The sequence below is a fragment of the Thamnophis elegans genome, chromosome 2, assembly GCF_009769535.1.
Source record: "Thamnophis elegans isolate rThaEle1 chromosome 2, rThaEle1.pri, whole genome shotgun sequence".
Lineage (NCBI taxonomy): Eukaryota > Metazoa > Chordata > Lepidosauria > Squamata > Colubridae > Thamnophis > Thamnophis elegans.
The window spans coordinates 1790893-1813701 of NC_045542.1; the positions used below are offsets into that span (position 1 = coordinate 1790893).

At 41.5% G+C, this 22809-nt stretch overlaps 2 protein-coding genes across 2 annotated transcripts in view; one reads left to right on the forward strand and one right to left on the reverse strand.

Moving 5' to 3' along the window:
• Positions 1-10356, forward strand: part of CNN1 (calponin 1) — a 35528-nt gene extending 25172 nt beyond the window's left edge. The window contains exons 2-7 of the mRNA XM_032210988.1: positions 226-347; positions 2082-2148; positions 4161-4298; positions 5229-5339; positions 6945-7091; positions 8858-10356. Coding sequence (XP_032066879.1) covers positions 226-347; positions 2082-2148; positions 4161-4298; positions 5229-5339; positions 6945-7091; positions 8858-9109 — 837 coding nt within the window. The 3' untranslated portion in view covers positions 9110-10356. The remainder of the gene's footprint in view (positions 1-225; positions 348-2081; positions 2149-4160; positions 4299-5228; positions 5340-6944; positions 7092-8857) is intronic.
• A 4905-nt stretch (positions 10357-15261) lies between these two features.
• On the reverse strand, positions 15262-21008 carry ELOF1 (elongation factor 1 homolog). The gene is made up of 5 exons (XM_032212184.1): positions 20926-21008; positions 19536-19696; positions 16884-17005; positions 16473-16543; positions 15262-15972 (listed from the first exon to the last, which is right to left on the reverse strand). Exons 3-5 carry the CDS (start codon positions 16997-16999, stop codon positions 15908-15910), a joined length of 252 nt encoding a protein of 83 aa, XP_032068075.1. The 5' UTR covers positions 17000-17005; positions 19536-19696; positions 20926-21008; the 3' UTR covers positions 15262-15907.
• Between the last annotated feature and the right edge of the window lie 1801 nt (positions 21009-22809).

The window sequence follows — 22809 nt, forward strand, 5'->3', positions numbered from 1 at the left end:
GCACACATGGCCTTCTTCTGAGATTGGTCTGGAAACTCATTTATGAATATGAACAGTTCTGGACTGTAATTATTATAGTATTAATTACATTCTTTTAAATTATTGTATGTTAATTCTCAGGCGTAATAAACTCCATCAAAGAGGAGGCAATTGCATCATGCTTGTGAATGAATCTTTGTTTATTCGTTGGTTAAATATTCCAAAATACATCATTTCTTTCTGCAGCTAGCACAGAAATATGATCCCCAGCGGGAACTTGAATTGCGACAATGGATTGAGGAAGCAACAGGGAAGCGCATTGGAGACAACTTCATGGAAAGTCTGAAAGATGGAGTCATCCTGTGCGAGTAAGATTACACAGAACGAAGGGGAAGCTTCTTCTCCAAAGACTGAGGATGGACAAAGGAGGTTTAGTGCTAGTTTAGACTAGCATTAATTAGCTGACAAAGGACTTGGAATAGTACGCTTAACTGATTAAGAAAAGGAAATGTTTGAATACTTTCCTCTGGCTTCACAGCATTAGCTGTTTTCATTCGAATTAAAATTTTAATGACTATCTTTTTCTAGATGGGCATTTTCAGATATAATGTATTGGGGGGGGGGGAAGAAATATTATCTTCTTTTTAAAGAAAACCCCATACATGATTGTTGAGGGACATTTTTATTTAGATTTACAGTTCATTCTATGCCAAGGACAGTGAATGATTTATTATAATTTGAAAAGAAGCCTGGATTAAAAAACAACAACATTTAATAGCCGAAACACCTACTAAAATTACTTTAAAAGGAAATAAAGAAATCTGATGTAACCCCCATATTCAAAGGTTTGGCCCTAAATATGTTCCCCTAATCCCAAGTAATGGAATAACTCAAGAATGCTTTAAATTTAATTGAACTTAAAAGGCGATTAAAAAACATTTCTTTGGTGACTTAAGACATAATGAAATGCATCAAAGATGGATTTTTTTCCTGGTTATCTGGCAACTTTACTTACCATCTCAGCCAACTGGCAGAAAAGCAGATGTACCACTTTTTCCATTATACTGCATTTGTTTTTATTACTATGAATATTAAACAATTTAAACATAGCCGATATTTGTACACACAGGTGTAAGAGTGCAATGCCAGCTCTATGTGGTCAAAGCAATCTCAAAATATTTGCCGTGTCACTGAACCACATACCTTAATTTAATTTTAATTTTTAATTCTACTCAATCTCTACACCGAGAATCATGTCCGAAAACACCACCTAAACTGCCTAATAAAGACACTTTTTGGACAACAAATAATTAGGACCTTGGAAAATCTGCACCCTTAATATATTTAATTTATAGTCGATGTGTGGAATTTTAAAACTAAGATTCCTGAGCTGCACTGGGTCTGTTTTGAAGACAGAAAAACAATACAGCAATTTTCTTCTGACTGACTACTTCTTGAGTACATTCTATGGGTAAGAACACATAAGTATTTCGTGACCCGTCAAAACCGCGGTCCACAAAAGCGCGCTCGACGAAAGCGCGCATTTGACGTCATCACAGCGCGACGAAAAAAATTAAAAATTGAAATAAAAATAAAATTAAAGCAAGCCGATTCACATAAAGGTAAGGGTTAGGTTTAGGGTTAGGGTTAGGTTAAGGGTTAGGGTTAGGTTTAGAGCGTTAGGGTTACGTTTAGCATTAGGTTAAGGGTTAGCGTTAGGTTTAGCGTTAAGGATTAGGTTTAGGGTTAGATTTAGGGTTAGGTTAAGGGTTAGGTTTAGGGTTAGGTTTGGGGGGGTTAGGGTAAGGTTTTAGCTTTATTTTTACATTTATCAATCACAGCGCGATGTTTTCGTCGCGCTGTGATGACGTCACGTACGCGCTTTCGTCGAGCGCAATTTTGTCGTCCGCGGTTTTGTAGTGGAGCCTAAGTATTTTGTTTAGAGAGAACTTTTCCGAAGGAAAAAGCATACAGGTTGTCCCTTCTGAATTACATGGTATTCTTGCATCAAAGTAAACACAGGGAAGTCCTATATTGATGCTGAAGAAATTAACAACCTTGAAATTAAACTTTCCTCCCCCGTCTCCCCCCTCCCCTTTCAGACTTATCAACAAACTCCAACCTGGATCTGTAAGGAAAGTGAATGAGTCCACCCAGAATTGGCATCAGGTACTATTCTCTCTTACTATGTCCAGATCAGTGCTACTTTTACATTATTAAGGAACTAAGGTACATGAGAGATTAGCATTATGGCAGCAGAAAATAGCTGAGCTTTACTAATAGCAATAGCAATAGCAGTTAGACTTATATACCGCTTCATAGGGCTTTCAGCCCTCTCTAAGCGGTTTACAGAGTCAGCATATCGCCCCCAACAACAATCCGGGTCCTCATTTCACCCACCTCGGAAGGATGGAAGGCTGAGTCAACCCTGAGCCGGTGAGATTTGAACAGCCGAACTGCAGAACTGCAGTCAGCTGAAGTAGCCTGCAGTGCTGCACTCTAACCACTGCGCCACCTCGGCTCAAAGTGTAGTAAAGCTCCGCTTTACTATACGCTTTACTACACAGTAAGTAACTTTCCAATATTTGAGGGGTTCCCACAGTGAGGAAGGGGTCAAGCTATTTTCCAAGGCACCTGAAGGCCAGACAAGGAAAAATGAATGGAAACCTATCAAGGAGAGATTCAACTTAGAAATAAGGAGACATTTTCTGATAAGGAGAGCAATCAACCCATGGAACGGAAGTTTCCTGCAGAAGTGGTGGGAGCTTCATCACTGGAGGCTTTCAAAGGGAGACTGGACTGCCATTTGTCAGAAATGGTGTAGGGTCTGCTGCTTGGTGGGGGTGGGGGGTTGGACTAGATGACCTACAAGGTCCCTTCCAACTCTGTTAATCTAATCTAATGTCTCAGTTGTTTGGTGTAAACGATAACGTATTGGCAACACAAACGAAGAAGTGTTTCAACTAAAATAAAAAGTTTAAATAAGTGAATTTTTAATAAATATAAACACATTGGACAGAAATAAATAGTGAAATTTAATTTCAAAGCCTAATGAGGAAAAACAGGCAGCCAAATATTGTTAAGAGAAAGACTGGCTGATGTATTTGGGGGTAGGATTGGGCAATGAGGAAAGGAATTCCCTTCCCTAATTCTTTGATCCAAACGCTCCCTCTCAAAAGTAGCTTTTATGCCAGAGGTCTGTTATTATACAACACATCAGTGGCCCACAACCTTTTGGGCACCAGGGACCGGCTCCGTGGAAAGAGCTTTTGCCATGGACCAGAGGGGGGGGGAGTGTTTTCGCATATTTAGAGGCACAGAGCAATTACCAAACATGGCAGAATAATATCCATCTTTCTGCTTTCCTATCTTTTTACTAACTGCTGAGAGCCGAGGTGGCGCAGTGGTTAGGGTGCAGCACTGCAGGCCACTTCAGCTGACTGTTATCAGCATGTCAGCGGTTCAAATCTCACCGGCTCAAGGTTGACTCAGCCTTCCATCCTTCCGAGGTGGGTGAAATGAGGACCCGGATTGTTGTTGGGGGCGATATGCTGACTCTGTAAACCGCTTAGAGAGGGCTGAAAGCCCTATGAAGCGGTATATAAGTCTAACTGCTATTGCTATTGCTACATCTTTGCTGACTATACAAAGCGAAGGAAGCACTTCTGGCTCATGAATCCACTCATTATTGGAAGAGTCATTATGTAGTCCTTATGCTTTCACCATTGCACTTGTGATGCATTATGTATATGGCTCTGAGTTTTCCCCTTGAGCTTTGAGACAGTACTAAATCAGTCTTCCCCACCATAATGCTTTTCAGACATGCTGGAATTACAGTTAGCAATAGCAGTTAGACTTCTATACCGCTTCATAGGGCTTTCAGCCCTCTCTAAGCGGTTTACAGAGTCAGCATATCGCCCCCACAATCTGGGTCCTCATTTCACCCACCTCGGAAGGATGGAAGGCTGAGTCAACCTTGAACCGGTGAGATTTGAACAGCCGAACTGCAGTCAGCTGAAGTAGCCTGCAGTGCTGCATTTAACCACTGCGCCACCTCGGCTCTTAGACGCCATACTGGAGAAGATTCCACCATCCACATTTAGGGGAAGCATTGTAAAGGAAACCATTCCTGGGAAATGCTCAGGGACTGTAAATGATTATTTGACTCTCCTGTTTTGCAGCTGGAAAACATTGGCAACTTTATTAAGGCTATCACAAGATACGGAGTGAAACCCCATGACATTTTCGAAGCAAATGATCTCTTTGAAAATACAAACTACACCCAGGTCCAATCAACCCTGATCGCTTTAGCTAGCATGGTAAGTTGTTTTTGGTCATTTTTTCTTCAGTGAACCCTACATGATAGCATGAAAGTATTTCATAGTTATCACCCCAATAATCTATAGCAATAGCAGTTAGCAATAGCAGTTAAGACTTATATACCGCTCCATAGGGCTTTCAGCCCTCTAAGCGGTTTACAGAATCAGCATATCGCCCCCAACAACAATCTGGGTCCTCATTTTACCCACCTCAGAAGGATGGAAGGCTGAGTCAACCCTGAGCCAGTGAGATTTGAACAGCCGAACTGCAGAACTGCAGTCAGCTGAAGTAGCCTGCAGTGCTGCATTTAAACACTGCGCCACCTTGGCTCCTAACATTGGATAACATAATCACCATATTGAAATGTGAGTGGAGGCCAAGATCAGTGTGACCTCAGATTACATTTAAAATGACAATCTCATAGCTTCAGAAACACTGTCCTAGACACTGAATTGTTTATACGCGAATGCTGGCTGGGGAATTCTGGGAGTTGAAGTCCGGACATCTTCAAGTTGACAAGGTTGAGAAACACTGTCCTAGACACTGAATTGTTTATACGCGAATGCTGGCTGGGGAATTCTGGGAGTTGAAGTCCGGACATCTTCAAGTTGACAAGGTTGAGAAACACTGTCCTAGACACTGAATTGTTTATACGCGAATGCTGGCTGGGGAATTCTGGGAGTTGAAGTCCGGACATCTTCAAGTTGACAAGGTTGAGAAACACTGTCCTAGACACTGGCTGGGGAATTCTGGGAGTTGAAGTCCGGACATCTTCAAGTAGCCAAGGTTGAGAAACACTGAACTAGGAGGTCCGGGGCAGGGGGAAACTTCCTGTTGCTCTCAACTCCGCTGCAAAACGGACCTGCTTCATTCTGGCAAAATACCTGAGAGAAAACATCTGAAAGGGATTTCTGATTGTCACAATGCAGGCAAAGACAAAAGGCAACAGGGTGAATTTTGGAGTTAAATATGCCGAAAAACAACAGCGGAGATTCCTGCCTGAAAAACTGAAAGAAGGAAGGAACATCATTGGATTGCAGGTACGTGGCTTCTGTTTCCCTAAGATGCAGACAATTTTGCATCATTGTCTGTAGCAAACAGTTTAGGATACCTTGCTCTACCTTCAAAATTAGTTCCTTTGTGCAAATGTTTATTGTGGCCAAATACATAATTACGGTGGCACTTCCACATCAGTGCTTTCGTCCTTCTGCCCAAACGCCCTGAAACAATTTGAGATTGATTTGCAACGTTTCTCGCCACAGTCAGCCTCGAAGTACCAAGACGTAGACAACACTTCCTCCAGTCATTTCATTGCAGAGAAGACAAAACGGTGTCTCTGCTATTCTTAGCTCATTACATGCCTTAACTAATACAGCAAGATGCACCCATATGGATCAGCCAGGTGTGCATCAGGCAGAAAGAAAAAATGCTGATGAGAACCATGAACAATTGCAGGGGGGAGAGAGGCAATAGAATATTCCCTTTCTCCCATCTTACGTTGCAGAAAATATGCTGTTAGAAGACCAATTTCTCCTCCAAAATAGACACATCTAGGAGAGGGGGAGACAGGGTCCGGGGGAGAGGAGGAGGAGGGGGCAAAAGAAAACAACCACAAGCAGCAGGAAGCATGCTTTGAGCCCACTGCTTAGGGAAGGAAACATAGTCAGATTCACATGAGCTCTTTTCATCTGAGTTATTGTGTGCAGGGAATTAAAACAATTTACTGCGGAGTAAAGTGGGATCAGTAGATTTTTTTTGTTGTGATGTGCACCAAAAATATAGGAGCAGTTGCTGTAAAGATATGCCTGTAAAGCTCTCCAAGCACTTCTGTTTAAGGGCCAAGTGAACACCAGAGGAATCTGCAGAATTGAAAGTGATTTTGTTGTGTAGGCTTTGAAATATGTTAACATTATAATGCATGCACAAAGGGCTTGCAATGTGATTCTATTTTCATCATTCTGACTCTACCTGGGCCCCAGACTAGATGTCACTGATGCTATGCCAGCTCTGAAGCCTGGAGCTGGCAAGAAGTTTCTGCCAACAGATTCAAAACAGACCACTGACAAAACTCTTGCAAGCTTCATCACTGGAAACCTATCAGTATTTTACACTCCAGCCAAACTACAAATTAACAGGCTCAACTGGTGGATAAGGATAGCAGCATAGGATATTCAATTCTGGAAAAAATTCAGAAATGGTGCAAAGACTGTGGGTGAAGTTCCCGCAGTTCCATTTTATACCTGACTCATTAAAACTGGCACCTTGTTGTCTAAGTATTATATTTGCCAATGTGATTTTTGCCCGTTTGTTCCAAAAAAAAATTATCTCTAGGAATCTCAGTGCTTTGAACTGAGTTTCCCTGCATTAAAATCACTGCCGAGTAGGTAAGGGAAACAGAAGACATGAAAAGGACCAGTTTTTCACTTGTGATTTACAGAGACACCATAAAGCTGCCTTCACACGGAATGTTTTGTTACCAGCCATGGCTAAGTGATGTTGCATGATATATAAATCGCTGGGAAAAATGGGAGAAAAGGTCTAAGTGACAGAATGAAGAGGGAGCTTTTAACCCATGCAGCATGTGAACTAGAAACTTGGCAAAGAGAGAATGATGAGTCTAATTGTCAATACTGCATTCTTCTTAGATGGGCACCAACAAGTTTGCCAGCCAGCAAGGTATGACAGCATATGGCACACGTCGACACCTCTATGATCCAAAGTTGGGTACAGACCAACCTCTAGATCAGGCCACTATCAGTCTACAGATGGGAACCAACAAGGGGGCGAGCCAGGTAAGAAATCTGAATGGAAAAAAAAATGGGTTACTGAGATGATTTTGATACTCTTACTTGTTCCACCCCCCCACCCCCCACTCCCATTATTTAATTTCATTTATCGAATTTAGAGGCCGCCCAATCCCGAAGGACTCTGGGCGGCTTACAGAAATGAAAAATATTAAAAAAGAGTTAAAACAATAAGACACAACAAAATTAAGAAGAAGCACAACATGCACCCAATCAAAGGGGGGCTGGACCTCAATCCAGAGGTCAACAGCCCCAGGCTTGCCGGAAAAGCCAGGTTTTAATAGCTTTGCGGAAGGCCATGAGAGTGGGGATGGCCCGGATCTCTGGGGGCAGCTCATTCCATAGGGCCGGAGTGGCAACAGAGGCCCTATTCCTAGGCGCCGCCAGCCGGCATTGTCCCGCTGAAGGCACCCGGAGAAGGCCCATCCTGTGCGATCTTATTGGTCTTAGGGAGGTATACGGCAGAAGACGGTCTTGCAGGTATCCGGGTCCTAGGCCATGTAGGGCTTTAAAGGTGATAACCAGCACCTTGAATCGTGCTCGGAGACCAATGGGAAGCCAGTGCAGCTCGCGGAGGATAGTTGTAGTATGGGTGTACCTTGGTACACCCAATATCGCTCGCGCGGCTGCATTCTGGACTAAATGTAGTCTCCAAACACTTTTCAGGGGCAGCCCCAAGTAGAGCGCATTACAGTAATCCAGTCTTGAGATGACGAGGGCGCGAGTGACTGTTTGAAGTGCCTCCCGGTCCAATTATTCCACTGGGACATCAACAATTTATTGACTAGTAGGATTACCACAACTGCTTGTACAATAGCAGATACACTGGTTCTGTCATAATGTAATCTCCATGTAGAAACAAAGGATACGCTCCTGTTTTGCAATTTCTGTGTGCGTCTGCATGCTTACTCAGATAATACTAGGCTCTTCGGATCGAAGACAAATAGGCACGTCAGGACACGTGAATCCTATTTACAACTCTTCAAGTTGTATGCAGCAACCACACAGCCACTTCAGTTGCTTTAAGAAGTCAGACAGTTGCTATGCTGAAGCCCCTGCATGCTCCAAAACCCATTTGCCTTTGACTCTGAAGTACGTCACAGGTAGCCATATGTCTACGTGGCTGGGATGTTCCTAAAGGTTTCAGACATACACTCTCACTGTGTGAAACTAGGTAACTATATCTAGAACACTTATGTAGCTTGTGTTTAGGTCTCACAAAAAAACCCTCTAAAATTCTTCCAAACACAAAGTTCCTGTTCTTGTTTGTACATCCGACATTTAATTTGGGAGCACACGATTCTTCGGATTTTGGTCTCTGAAAACGTGTGAGTTGAGACTGGAGCAAGTTCAAGAGGCAACCACCATTATCTCACGATACTGTATATTTGGTGCAAACAGGTCATAGTTTGTTCTTTCCTCTAAGTGTAGAAATTAGGCACCTCAAATCTCAAGAGATTTTTATCTCTTATAAATCAAGATTAAAGAAATTGTTGAGGTATGATAGAAAGCCAATTGCTTCATTCTGAGATATATCAATTAGGAAATGAATATCTTACAAGGGAAAGAGTCAAATTATTTTTTTCTGGGGTGGCATATATTCTTCAACACAAAGGTTTAGTAATCATGCTAAATACTAACTGGCAGGTATATGTGTGTGGTCAGTTATTCCAATATTTTCACACTTTTCTAAGTAACTGCTTTTTACTTTTCTATTCTTCCCCCTTTTTTCCCCTCTACTGCGCCCACCTCAGGCGGGCATGACAGCTCCTGGAACCAAGAGACAAATCTTCGAGCCCACCCTTGGCATGGAGCACTGCGACACCCAGAACATCTCCCTGCAAATGGGCAGCAACAAGGGAGCCTCACAGCAAGGCATGACTGTCTATGGGCTGCCGCGGCAAGTCTACGACTCCAAGTATTGTCTCACGCCCACCTATGCTGCAATTGGAGATGATGAAGACCAATATAACCACAGCCATCATAACTTCTACAACTCTGAATAGCCAGGAGGAGCTGTGGGACAGATAATAAGAGACACCAGCACTGCAAGGAACTTCCTAAAAGATCCATCGTCATGTGATTATTTTATCCCGGGAATTTAAGAAGATTCAGACAGTTCCCTAAATTGCTAACCAGCTCACTAAAGACTCCTTAATACATGCCAGAGCCAGGCGTCCCCCTCACTGAGTGTTAAAGCTTCACCCTGATCTCTTTCACGCTTTGACTTAGCAACTCCTGTCACTGCTTTTGAGCATGCACTAATATGGCTCAAAACTCTCAGGATGAAAGAACAAGTAATAAAACCAGTCGGTTGAGAGAAGTAGAAACGAAAGAATGAGTCCTCTTAACTTGGCTTCTCAACTGACAAAAAGCCCTGGCAGCTGTCAATCATTTCTCTCAGTGCCAGCTGCTGCTAACGTTTTGCAACAATGCAGAGGCAGGCAATGAAGATACCTGTAAAATTGTTAGGTGCTGCAACAATTTTGTATTCATTAATTACACAAATCGCTTCAGGGCAAGCTGTATTTTCTGATCGGCTTAGATATAAAATATCAAGTTCTCCATATGCTAACTTCCCATTGCTTCTGTTTCCTGAAACGCACAAAATTTGTGCAAGGGCAGTGGCAACCTGAGCCAGCCACTAACTTCTTGGAAAGCAAAAGCTTGTGGTGGAAAATGTGTATGGGTGGAGAGTGATTTGCAGGAGCTGGTCACACCAGCCAAGCAACATCACTAGACTGGTGACACATATAAATATGTCTTTAAGATCAGTAGGTGGCCAATGTCAAAGTCATTTGGAAAGGATGGTGCGAAAAGGGAGGTGCGAAGTTAAACCAAGCACCTCTGCAATTTCAGGGAGAAACTCTCTGGAAACTGAACAGCCAGTTGCCCCAAGAATACAAAACTTTCCTGCAAAACAACCCAACGCTTTTTAATTCTTTGTTTGGTCATATAACAAGCAGGTTCCTGCATAAACCTGATTGTGTATTACATGGATAGGAATGTCTTGGCAATTTACAACTGTTTCTTTGCATTTGCCTTACTTATTTTTCATTATTCAGCATGCCAGTACAGTATCTCTGATCTTATTTGTTCCATTCATTCCGATGTACGTATTTAATTTGCAGTAAATAACAGACGTTTGTGTATTTGCATGCAATCTAAAAATGTAAAGGCATGGGAAATTAGGTAGGTTATACAGCAGTGTTTCTCAACCTTGGCCCACCTGAAGATGCGTAGACTTCAACTCCCAGAATCCCCCAGCCAGCAGAGCTGGCTGGGGGATTCTGGGAGTTGAAGTCCACGCATCTTCAGGTGGGCCAAGGTTGAGAAACACTGTTATACAGGAACCAAGATTACTTTTTAAAGCATTCTTCTCCGTTATTTATGGAGATTTATGTAAACAATCATGTGCCTTGTACAAAGACAAAAATCATCTACCACAAAGACAATACTGTGCAATTCAAGTTATAAGCCCAACAAGTATACATTTCACCCAGAAGTAGGATCGATTGGTAGTTGACTGTGCATCTAGCTGTGTCCTGCCTTTCTTTCAGGAACTCAAGGAAAGCATCCTTTCCTCCAATTTCTCCCAAGATAAAGTAGATTGTGAGATAGCCTGGACTAAGAAAGAGAAATTGGCTCAAAGTCGCCCAGGATGAGCTTTTCGGGGTGTCTCTACTCCAATATTTAGAACATAACATCACACTGGCTCTCACTTTTTGCTGCCCGTGAATCTTTAATTGTGCATATTAAAACACTTTTCTATTAAAAGATAAATTTTATTCAATTATCATCTAATCCATGCACTTGTAGTTCAGGATTGGTGTGCCTGTCATCTATATGTATATTTAGTTGAGGAATGGCTGGCTTCACTATTTTTTTTCTATTGCCATGTCTGGTAATTATGTAGAACTAGAGGAATATTTGCTTATTTTCCAAAATGGCATAAATATATACTACTGAAAAGCTAATAGTCAATGGAAGCACATTCCCTTTATCTTCCTAAAAATTCACATCTTCTTTGCAAGTGTTCTGCATGCTGAACAGCTAAAGGCATACTTCTCTTAAAACAAAAACATATAAAAAGGTATGTTTCATTGCAATGTTCTACTAAAATTTACTTCATGTCACTGTAGCACAAATAAAAAGAGAAAAGGGGGCTTTTAAAATATGATTTTAAATGCAATTTAACACTTCTGGCGTGTCTATTTAAAAACAAAATGAAGATGTCACCATAACCCTTCCTATTACAACATGTCAGATCATTTACCAGTATCCACGTTCTCTAAACAGAAGTCTTTTGTAAACCTTAGATCTAAGATATTTCAAGAGAAGACAACCACACAGAATTTAATTGTTCCATGAAACCTCTATCAGCTAAGCCATTTGTTTGAATTTTTATATAAGCACTTCTTGTCAGCACTGCAAAATGTGCCAAAAGCAAACGCCATTTCATTCATTTCTCTTAGCATGAGATGTGAAGCTACATGATCATGAATGCATTCTTTAAATTGCAATATAATCCACAGTATGAAAAGGACTTTCAGCAAATGAGTCGTCATTAAAAGTTTTCGGTGACACTAAAGATAAAATCTCAATATAGAGGACAGTCTCTGCTCGCTTGAATATTTCTGCAGGAAGGAACTATCAAGATACAGCAGGTCTGTAGGCAAGATTGGGAAATGTAATGTTTTGTATCTGTGACTCTCTCTTTATCTGGAAAATAGCAATTAGCAGCCATCACTGTATTGTTGCCAAAATCATTACTGATGTATACATATAGCTACCAAGAGTCAATTTTGCATATTTGGAATTGGTTATATTCTAATGAAACACAGGCTCAAAAGTGAAACATTTCAGTTTTTAACACTTTGTTGTAGCAAGTCTGCTCAGTGAATTTTCAAATAAATTATCCCCAAATCAATTGATTTTCACATAACCTCATGGACAGAATTGCAGATAAGAGCCTATTTAGTGTGCCCCCTCATTGCTGATATTCAATTCAAAGCTATGCTGGCTGGGGGATTCTGGGAGCTGAAGTCCACAGGACTTCAAGTCGCCAAGGTTGAGAAACACTGTCCTAGAAGTAGAAAAGAGATTTTAGGCTTACCCATTTTTTTTATTTGGAAAAGCAAATTAACAAGGATGTCAGCCGCATATATCGTCTATCTGTTCCAGATCTGCTTCTGTGCTATTTACGGGATTAGGTGTCAAACTTGCAGCCTGAGGGCCAGATGGGTCACAGGCTGGCTCCGCCCTCACCCAGTTTAGCGAAGGGGGGGGAAGTCCCAATACATCATGTGACGCTGCCGTGACTCCGCAAGTTTGATCCCTTGGGCTATAGTAATGGAAAGATACACTTTGTTCAAAAGAAACTCAGCAAGATTAATGATCACATTAAACATAAAGAATGACTACACCAATATGGACGTTTGTGACACTCTGGTTGAAAACCCTGCTGAAAGAATTTAGATGAATATGAAGGGGAAAAGAATCAAAGAATTATTTTGCTTGATTAGGCACCCTGCAAAACTGACAAGTGTTCAAAAGCCCTAGGATATTTGGTCTAAAGAGAAGAAAGCTAGTGGGAGACATAAAAGTCTTCCAAGACTTGGAAATGGGCTGTCACAGGAAAGAAAGTATAGAGGTATTCTCTGTATTGCCTGAGAATATGACCAGAGTCAATGGGTGAAGGTTTTATAGAGAAAGCACCAAATTTGAAATAAGGAGCAATTTCCTGACAATAAAAGCTGTGAATGGAAATCCTCCTTTCTGAAGGGTCTTCCATTTCTGCAGATTTTCAACAACCATTTATCTAGGATTATCTGGTGATTCCTGCTCTAGGAAGGGGGCTGAATAGAAGACCTTTAAGTTCCTTCCAACCTATCCGTTTATAATACAATAAAAAATAGGAAAAGCTGTATCCAAAAAACAACAAAAAAAGCATCTTACAAGTTATAGCACCATAACAACACACCGAGCCTCTTCTTTTACTACATGAACTTTTTAAAAAGAAAAATATTCAAGATCCCTTGCAGATTATTTTTTTTTAATAAAGGAATGGGCTTTTGCTTCTTTAAACATTATTATGTATAAAGAGCTTGGGAGTTGTTGTCTGCAGAGCATAGAATTAGTTCAGTTTTAGAAGATACAAAACTTGATGCCATAGTGCAGTGTTTTTCAACCTTGGCCACTTGAAGATGTCCGGACTTCAACTTCCAGAATTCCCCAGCCAGCGAATGCGAATGCTGGCTGGGGAATTCTGGGAGTTGAAGTCCGGACATCTTCAAGTGGCCAAGGTTGAAAAACACTGCCATAGTGGTTTTAACTTGAAAAAAATAACCGCAGTCTCTGAATTCCAATGCTGAAGAAGATAAACTGGAGTAGGTCAAAATAGCTTCTCTTCCTTGTACAGTGCATTCAGAAAGCATTCAGACCTCCTCCACTCTTGTCATTTTTGTTGGGCTGCAGCCCAACAGAGGTTGAAATTAACATAACAGGAAAAACAGAACTTTAGAAATGTCTGTAAAATTATTAAAAAGAAAACTGAAATATTACATTGGCATAAGTATTCAAACCCTTTCAACGCGACTTGAAATTTAGCTCAGGTGCCTCCCATTTCTCTTGATTATTGCTGACGTGTTTCTACACCTGTGGTAGATTCAACTGATTGGCCGTTATTTGGAAAGATAACACACCTCTCCCTAGAAGACCTCACAGCTGGCAAAGCACTGTAGCAGAGCAAAAGCCAGGAGATCAAAGGAACTGCCTTTAGAGCTCAGAGGCAGGATTATTGCAAGGCACAGATCTGGGGAAGGCTTCAACAAAGTTTCTGCTGCACTGAAGGTTCCTAAGCACGGTGGCCTCCATAATTCTCAAATGGAAGAGGTTTGGCATAACCAGGACTGTCCCAAGACTGAGCAATTGGGGGAGAAGGGGCTTAGTAAGTAAGAACCCAATTGTCACTCTATGCTCCAAAGATCCTGTGTGGAGATGGGACAGAGTTCCGGAAGGGCAACCATCACTACAGCCCTCCACCAATCTGAGGGGCTAGACAGAAGCTTCTCCTTGGTGCAAAACTGCATAAAAGCCTGCTTGGAGTTTGCAAAAAAGCATCCGAAGGACTCTCAGATTGAAACAAGATTCTCTGATGTGATGAAACCAAGATTGAATTATTTGGCCTCAATTCTAAACATTATGTCTGGAGGAAACCAGGCATTGCTCATCCACCTGCCCAATATCATCCCAATAGTGAAGCGTGGTAGTGTCGGCATCATGCTGTGGGAGTGCTTTTCAGCAGCATGGACTGGGAGACTGGTCAGGGTTGAGGGAAAGCTGAATGCAGCAAAGCATAGGGATATCAATAAAAACCTGTTCCATAGCGCTCAGGATCTGACTTTCCAACATGACACAATCCTAAGCACACACTACACAGGAGTGGCTTAGAGACAACTCTGTGAATGTCCTAGAGTGGCCCAGCCAGAGACCTGACTGGAACCCTATTGAGCATCTCTGGAGGGACCTGAAAATAGCTGTTCACCAATGGCCACCATCCAACCTAAGCTTGAGGGGATTTGCAAGGTAGAATGTAGAAAATCCCCCAATCCAGGTGTGCAAAGCTTGTCGTGTCATACCCAAAGGCTCGAGGCTGTAATTGCTGCCAAAGTACTGAGTGATGGGTCTGAATACTTATGCCAACGTGATATTTAAATTTACAGACATTTCTAAAATTGTTTTCATTTTGTTGTTATGGGGTACCGAGTGTAGATTAACGAGGAAAAATGAATTTCAACAACTGCAGAATCAGGGTGCAGCATAACAAAATTGAAAAAGTGAAGGGAGTCTGAACACTTTCTGAATGCACTGTATGCAAGATTCAGACTCAAGCCACAGTCTATCCTCCCATATGCATGGACACATTCATTCTAAAGTCATAAAAATGTTTACTAGGATTCATGTATTGGGGGGGGGGGGGGAGAAGCAATTGAGTGAAATGTTCTGAGCAGAATGCATATTCGTTCCATACATAGCATTATGGTAAAAGTAAAATGGTCAAATAAATATCTCTACCAAAGGAATTAAAAATTGCCCTACGTATATTGCACCAAAATGTTTTTAAGGCGACGGCATCATTTCTCAGTGAGTCACGCAGTTTTACTTCTCTGAATTATACTTTATTACATAACACAGTTCTCAAAATCCCATGCCCAATGCCACACAAGAGCCCTGCAAACAGCTTTTTCTGAAACACAGGCAAATCACCGTCATTCTAAATGGAGACATGTTATTGAGAAAAAGGTTGACCTCATGATCATTGTTCCAAGAGATAAATATAAAGCTTGTATCATGGGACCAAGATGGGGCTATTTTTTCTTACATTCCATATATTCTTGCTGACTATACTTCGCTATTTAACAGGGAATACAATCCCAAGAACCATCACAGTATGGAAGAGAGGCTTGTGTGGAGGCCCTTCTCTATAAGACCGAAATAAATTAACAAAAATGGAACAGCAGCATCTGATGCACTGAACCTCGTATTTCAATCTTGAGAGAAAAAATTCCCAGCATCAACCTGAATAAGAGTTGATCTTTCCCACACTTGCAAGTCTTTTTCTGGCAGTCTTTAGTCTTTATCCTCCACAATATTCATATAAAAAGATAGGTTACTGAATAGAAGAAAAGAGCACAAACCACCATTTCATAGTCACTCCAGCTGTATCTCCATTGCATTGTGAAACAAATACCCCCACCCTTGAATAAAGAAACATTAACTTCCAACAAGTTCCTTTTACGTTGTTATTGATTGGCTGCCTCACAAGCATCTATCCAATCACTGTAAACATCCACTGGTTCCGAAAGATCTTTAAGGTCAAAAGTCAAGGATAATAATAATATACTGTCTTCTAACTAGAAAAAACATCTAAATTCAGAATGAATATGCAAAGCCAATATTTCTACTAGGATTGTACAGATACCATGGAGCAAAGTATCCAATTTTGCTTAATAGGATCTTGATCAGGGTTAATTTACAGTAAACTCTCAGTTTAATGTGCCTCAATGTATTTAGATATCCCAGAGAACTTTTTTGTTCACCCATTCCACCATCACTTAATGAATTAATATCCATTAATTTGAGGCTGTAATGGCTCAAACAAGAGTTTATTGTAAATGTTACCATTTATGCCAATTACATATCTTGATGCAAGTGGATTTAATTTGTATTTAATACACAATCCTCATCTTGAATGCTTTTATTAAATTGACGCTTTATTATAGGTAAAATCCAAGCATATTTTCCTTAACTGTAAAAAGCAGCTAGGACAGAATAGGACAATTATTTGATACTTGAAACAAAGGATACAAGTGATAGGGGTCTGAAATTCTTCCAGACATACAGTACAGGATATCACTCCAGTATTCCGAGGTCTTTCCCTGGAACACAGAATCGTAACTGCAATTAAATATTACATCAGTATAAATCAGTCCACTAGAATTCTGATTGCAGAATACAGTGCAAATAGGTCTTAAGTGTTAGATATAAAAGCATAACAAATAAAAATGCTATATATTAATGCTAACTGGATTACTATTAGCAGTCCAAACTTTCTCGATTTCGCAACTGCCCTACTTAGAAAAATAAATCTTTCTATGTTTTCCTTTCCAAAATCTTTCCTTCTGGATATCTATAGCCCCAACAGCTGCATCATATCCAATTCTGTTTGTCATCAAACAGGGAAGCTGTGTTCCCCCGTCACCTATATAAACAGCTTACATTTTAACATCACAGGATTTCTCATGGTTACAAAAAGGACATGTGAATTGGGTCTCAAGTGTTCCTGTCATCTTCTTCTTGGGTGGAGGCTTCCGCTTTGACTTCCTACGACCCATTTTTGCCTGCAGCAAAGAGAAACAAAAGATTAAGGAGGATTTTTTTTGTGGGGGGGAGAAGTGGGGGGAAATTCATTAAAAAATTATTATCTAATCCCAATATTTGTAAAGATTAAAGATGCAAATCTTAGTAAAAAAAAGTTCCCTACAGTTTGTTACTGGATAATTGTTAAGATTCATCATTTGCAACAGGTGGAACTTAGAGAGAAGAAAAGATACATCACCAAAGATGGGCCCTAGTAGAATTCCCTGTGACCATTATAACCTGAAGGCAATTTCCTGCTACTCTGAAGCAGGTGGTGACTCTCTATTGTCTGATCTAAAATAGGCCTAAAATTTAGGTTATATGTGGTTGCTATTAACAATGTTGTAACGACTGTGGTATTATAGTGATGCTGCATATGAGCAATGAGATATGCTAGATTTATTGTAAATGTTACCATTTATGCCAATTACATATCTTGGTCTTTTTTAAATTTTTATTTTATTTTTATACACATAAGCACATCAACAGAGCACATAAACACATTAACAAAAATAACCACATAACTTAAAAACAACACAGGAACAATAAGTTCCATCGTATATCATACAGCAGTTCCGAATCGGTTTCTTTGCAGTTAGTGTTTTCCCTACTATACATTTCTATCTTTCATAATCTCCTTATTCGTTATCCATTTTTATGTACATTTCTTTATTTATTTATACTTAGCTACTTATGATCAAGTATTATTTACCTATATTGTGCTTTATATTTTTACTGTCATCTACTCTCTTACATGCAGTTATAGGTATACATTCACATAGTTATTCTTTTTCTTTGCCATTCTTATATTATTATTATTCCATTTAAAAGGTTATAAGGTATAATTTGGAATGTATTATTTACCATCCTTCGCACCTGCTATGACACCACCTTATTTTCTCTTTCTTTTCTTTTCTCCCTCCTTTCCTTCTCTACTTCCTTCCTTCCTCCTCTCCGTCCCCTTCTTCCTTCCCTTACTTCTCCCCTACTTCTGCACTCTTTCTTCTCCTTCCTACCCTCTCTCCTTCTCTTTTTCTCTCTTCCTCCCTCCTCTCCTTCTCTTTCTCTCCCTTCCACCCATCTCTCCTTACCTCTTTCTTCTTCCCCTACCTCTCCTCCATATCTCACCTTATTTTCTCTTTCTTTTCTTTTCTCCCTCCCTTCATTCTCTACTTCCTTCCTCCTCTCCTTCCTGTTCTTCCTTCCCTTACTTCTCCCCTACTCCTACCCTCTTTCTTCTCCTTCCTACCCTTTTTCCTTCTTTTTCTCTCTTCCTCCCTCCTCTCCTTCTCTCCCTCCCACCCATCTCTCCTTACCTCTTTCTTCTTCCCCGACCTCTCCTCCACATCTCACCTTATTTTCTCTTTCTTTTCTTCCTTCCTTCTCCCCTTCCTTCCTTCCTCCTCTCCTTCCCCTTCTTCCTTCCCTTATTCTCCCCTACTTCTACCCTCTTTCTTCTCCTTCCTACCCTTTTTCCTTCTTTTTCTCTCTTCCTCCCTCCTCTCCTTCTCTTTCTTCTTCCTCTACCTCTCCTCCACACCTCACCTTATTTTCTCTTTCTTTTCTTTTCTCCCTCCCTCCCTTTCTCCTCTCCTTCCTTCCTTCCTCTCCTTCCCCTTCTTCCCTTACTTCTCCCCTACTCCTACCCTCTTTCTTCTCCTTCCTACCCTTTCTCCTTCTCTTTCTCTCCCTCCTACCCATCTCTCCTTCCCTCTTTCTTCTTCCCCTACCTCTCCCTCCACATCTCACCTTATTTTCTCTTTCTTTCCTTTTCTTCCTCCCTTCCTTCTCATATCTTGATGCAAGTGGATTTAATTTGTATTTAATACACAATCCTCATCTTGAATGTTTTTTTTTATTAAACTGAAGCCTTATTATAGGTAAAATCCAAGCATACTTTCCTTAACTTACTGCTTTGGTAAGCTGCCTTAGACTATTTTAAAAACTTCAGTGACATATAAAAGCAAACGGAAGGCTCCAACCAGCGAATAGTCCCAAACAATACAAAATATAAAACTGACTCTTTAGGTACCAATCCCTGCGATTTTTTGGAGAACTATTTTCAGGTTATTTCGTTGGTCTTAAAAAATAACCCATTCCTCCGTGTGTAAGGCTTGTGTTTAAAAGGCTTCTTCTTCCAAACCAAACAATCTGAAAACAGCCTGGGCCTCCTCCGTAATCGAGAGGCCCGCCTGAATACGGAGCATCGGATACGGAGATGTACGGCGGTTCTCGCAGCATCCCTGCCGCCATACATGCCCGGCACATGGTGAGGCGATATCCTAAAGCGGAGCAAAGCCCAGAGGACGGAAGGCCACACGAAGCTCTTCGAAATACTTTTGCCTCATAAAAAGCGTTTAGGTAGCTGGGAAGCCCAGGATTTTTTTTGGGGGGGGGGGCGAGGGGGGGAGGGTCAGCAGCAAGAGGCCTAGTGAACCGGCGCCGAAGTTTAGCCACGCCGCCGCCGCGGCCCCCGCGTCCTTTAGCAACGGACGGACGGAGAAGGGCTACCTTTCTTTCCCCGCTCGCGACCCTTTCCTTCTTCCAAGAACGAGGCCAAATCCCGGCTGTCACCTCCGACCTGGTCGGAGAGCTCCCTCAAGGCCGCGTTTCCAACGGAGACCAGCACTTCCGGCGTTGAAGGCCGGAAGCGGATTTATTCGTCGGCCGTTCTTGCCACAGTAGAGAAAGAGAGAGAGAGAGAGGGAACAGAAAAAAAATCTAGAAGCATGATAGCATACGCACTTCCGGGTCCCGAAAAAAAGGGTTTGGCGTTGCTCCGCCGCGCTTGCAAAAACGGTGGTGATAATAAGCGTGTTTTTTGCTAATGCGGACTTGGCGTTGCAGTGCAATCAATGCAGCGTGCAAAGCAGGTGCACGCCAAGGCATGTCCATTACCATACTGTGGACCAATTGAAGCTTCTGTATGGTCTTTTAAGAGAAGTCCCATGTAAAGCACATTGCAGTCAATGCAATTATTGACTGCAATGTGCTTTCCATGGGACTGCTCTTAAAGACCGTGCACGTTGCAGTCAAAGCTGTAAGGTGACTAGGGATCCTATGAAGGGCCCTCCAATCTAGGAAAAGGGCGCACTTGGAGTTGTGCAAAGGCTTTCCCGACCACAGCTATTACTTCATATGGCATAACAGAATATTTATTTTTATTTATTCATTTATTAGACTTATATACCGCTTCATGGGGCTTTCAGCCCTCTCTAAGCGGTTTACAGAGTCAGCATATCACCCCCACAGTCTGGGTCCTCATTTTACCCACCTCGGAAGGATGGAAGGCTGAGTCAACCTTGAGCCGGTGAGATTAGCAATAGCAATAGCAGTTAGACTTATATACCGCTTCATAGGGTTTTCAGCCCTCTCTAAGCGGTTTACAGAGTCAGCATATCGCCCCCACAGTCTGGGTCCTCATTTCACCCACCTCGGAAGGATGGAAGGCTGAGTCAACCCTGAGCCGGTGAGATTTGAACCGCTGAACTGCAGATAACAGTCAGCTGAAGTGGCCTGCAGTACTACGAATGCTGGCTGGGGAATTCTGGGAGTTGAAGTCCGGACATCTTCAAGTTGCCAAGGTTGAGAAACACTGTGCTAGTCGTTCCCGACTCTAGGGGGAGAAGGACAATTAACCAGTGGAACAGCTTGTCTTCAGAAGTTGTGGGTGCTTCATCCCTGGAGGCTTTTCAGAAGAGACAGTCACCTATCTGAAATGGTATAGGTTCTCCTGCTTGAACAGGGGGCTGGACTAGAAGACCTCCAAGGTCCCTTCCAGCTCTATTCTATTCTATCCAGATTTCTAAAATGAATACATATTATATAGCCACATTTAAAAGGATATCATAACATTAAAAACGAGGCACCAATAGAGGAAAACAAGGGAAGGAAAAGTTACTCTTTTTTTCAGCTGATTCCTATTTTGAAGAACTACCGTCTGTAATCACGGAGAAGCAAGTTATGAAGGTCCCATGACATTTTGTTCATCTGTTCTTTCTTTGCATAGGACACTCGTTCTTGTCAATATGTGCTGATGTCAGGAGGTGTTGTTCAGAGAGGCTGAGAGGTTAATCCGCCACTTGTTTGCCATTGTGAATCACATGAATTCAGGACTGCTGACCAAAGAGCTCTTCCAGATGTTGGATTGTAAATCAGCTGAAACATCACAACTGATGTTGGACAATGTTTTTATGTGATTCATTTCTGCTCTATAAATAATTCTAAATTGTATATTAAAGGAGATGGAGAGAGGGGGCCGTGGGGGAGAGAGAAAGTGACACCCTATAGTTCCCTTTGCAAGATTTTGGAAGTGAACTATAGGTGGATGCAAATATAAAATAACAGGAAGAAGCTGAGTTCAATGCAGAGATGTTATTAACTTCTTTTTTTTAATTTCCTTTGTCTCAATATATTTTAGGCTGTGTTTGTTAAAAATCTATACCGTTTACGGGCTCTGGGAAGTGGGGGGGGGGGGAAGGGAGGTGGGGTGTTAGGGGGGAGGGGGGATATATAGTATGTGCTAGATTTTAAAGTAACGCGACTGCACTTGTATACTGTTGCTCTTTAATTCCAGTGTAAAAATAGGACAAGCTGAATATATTAATAGATAGTAGAAATACACCGAAGGGAGGAGTAGAGGGTTAGAAGAAAGAGGGGTAGAGAGGGTGGGAGAGAGGATTGGAGGGAGGGTGAGAAGGGAGGGAGGGAGTGGACTGGGAGAGAGGAGTGGTAGAGGGGGAGGGGAAGTAGGGTAGAGGGGAATGATGGAGGGAAGAAGGAAAGTTGGAGGGGGGCGAAAGAAAGGGTGTATGGAGGGTCGAAGAGGTATATTGGGTTTCTATTTTGGGGGGTATTGTTGACAAGAGGAATGGCTGTGTTTATTGTTTAATGTTATATGGCCCCGGTTATGCACAGTATATATGTGACTGTACGAAAATGAAATGGAAAATAAAAACACATTTACAACGACAAATATAAAATAACCTTGAACACATATTGCCAGTGATTACTAGTGGCATATACTATCTACATTTCTAGAAGTCTATTTTTTAAAAAAAAGGATAAACAGTAGTGCGATAGCAGCCGAGTTGATCCTTGTAATAAAAATATTGTTCCATGCTTTTATGCCAAGTCATGTTTGCAAACAGATGCAGGAGATCATTTTCTTAGGCAAGGAGAGTCAGTAGAAAAATGATGAAGTTAGCACTTAAAGTTAGCATTGTGTCACAGGCACGAATTAGTTTTCTCAGCAAGATACTTAACGTGCACTTTGTTTTTAGCTTGTGGGGGAAAAAAACATTTCTGTCGTATCCAGTGTTATTTCAAATTAACACATCAAGCATGTGAGTTATGGGAGATAAAATAAGCCGGTACATATTTTGATAATTGAAAATCCTTTTCTGTGGCAGCAAATGATGGAATGTAAGATCTCCAGAACCAATATAGTTGCTAAGGAAAAGAATTTGCTGGATCCTGATCATCCCTGAAATGAGATTCTAGACTGCCTGAGTCCATCAGAAATTGTTCCAGTCCCAACAGCTCCAGAAGAAATATTCCCAAGCCCATCAGAAAGAGTGGAGTGACAACAGTAGTATGACTGGAGGAGGCAAGCAAGCTATCTATGGTAGCTACTGCCACCAGGGCCATAAATTGATATAATATATAAATTGGTTAAATAAATAAGGTACAGAGGCCCTATGGGAGCCATAGTGGAAATAGCCAAAGAAGCATAGAGCCATGTGGCTGAATGTGGGGGCATGGGGGGGTGTTGTGGTCCTGCAGT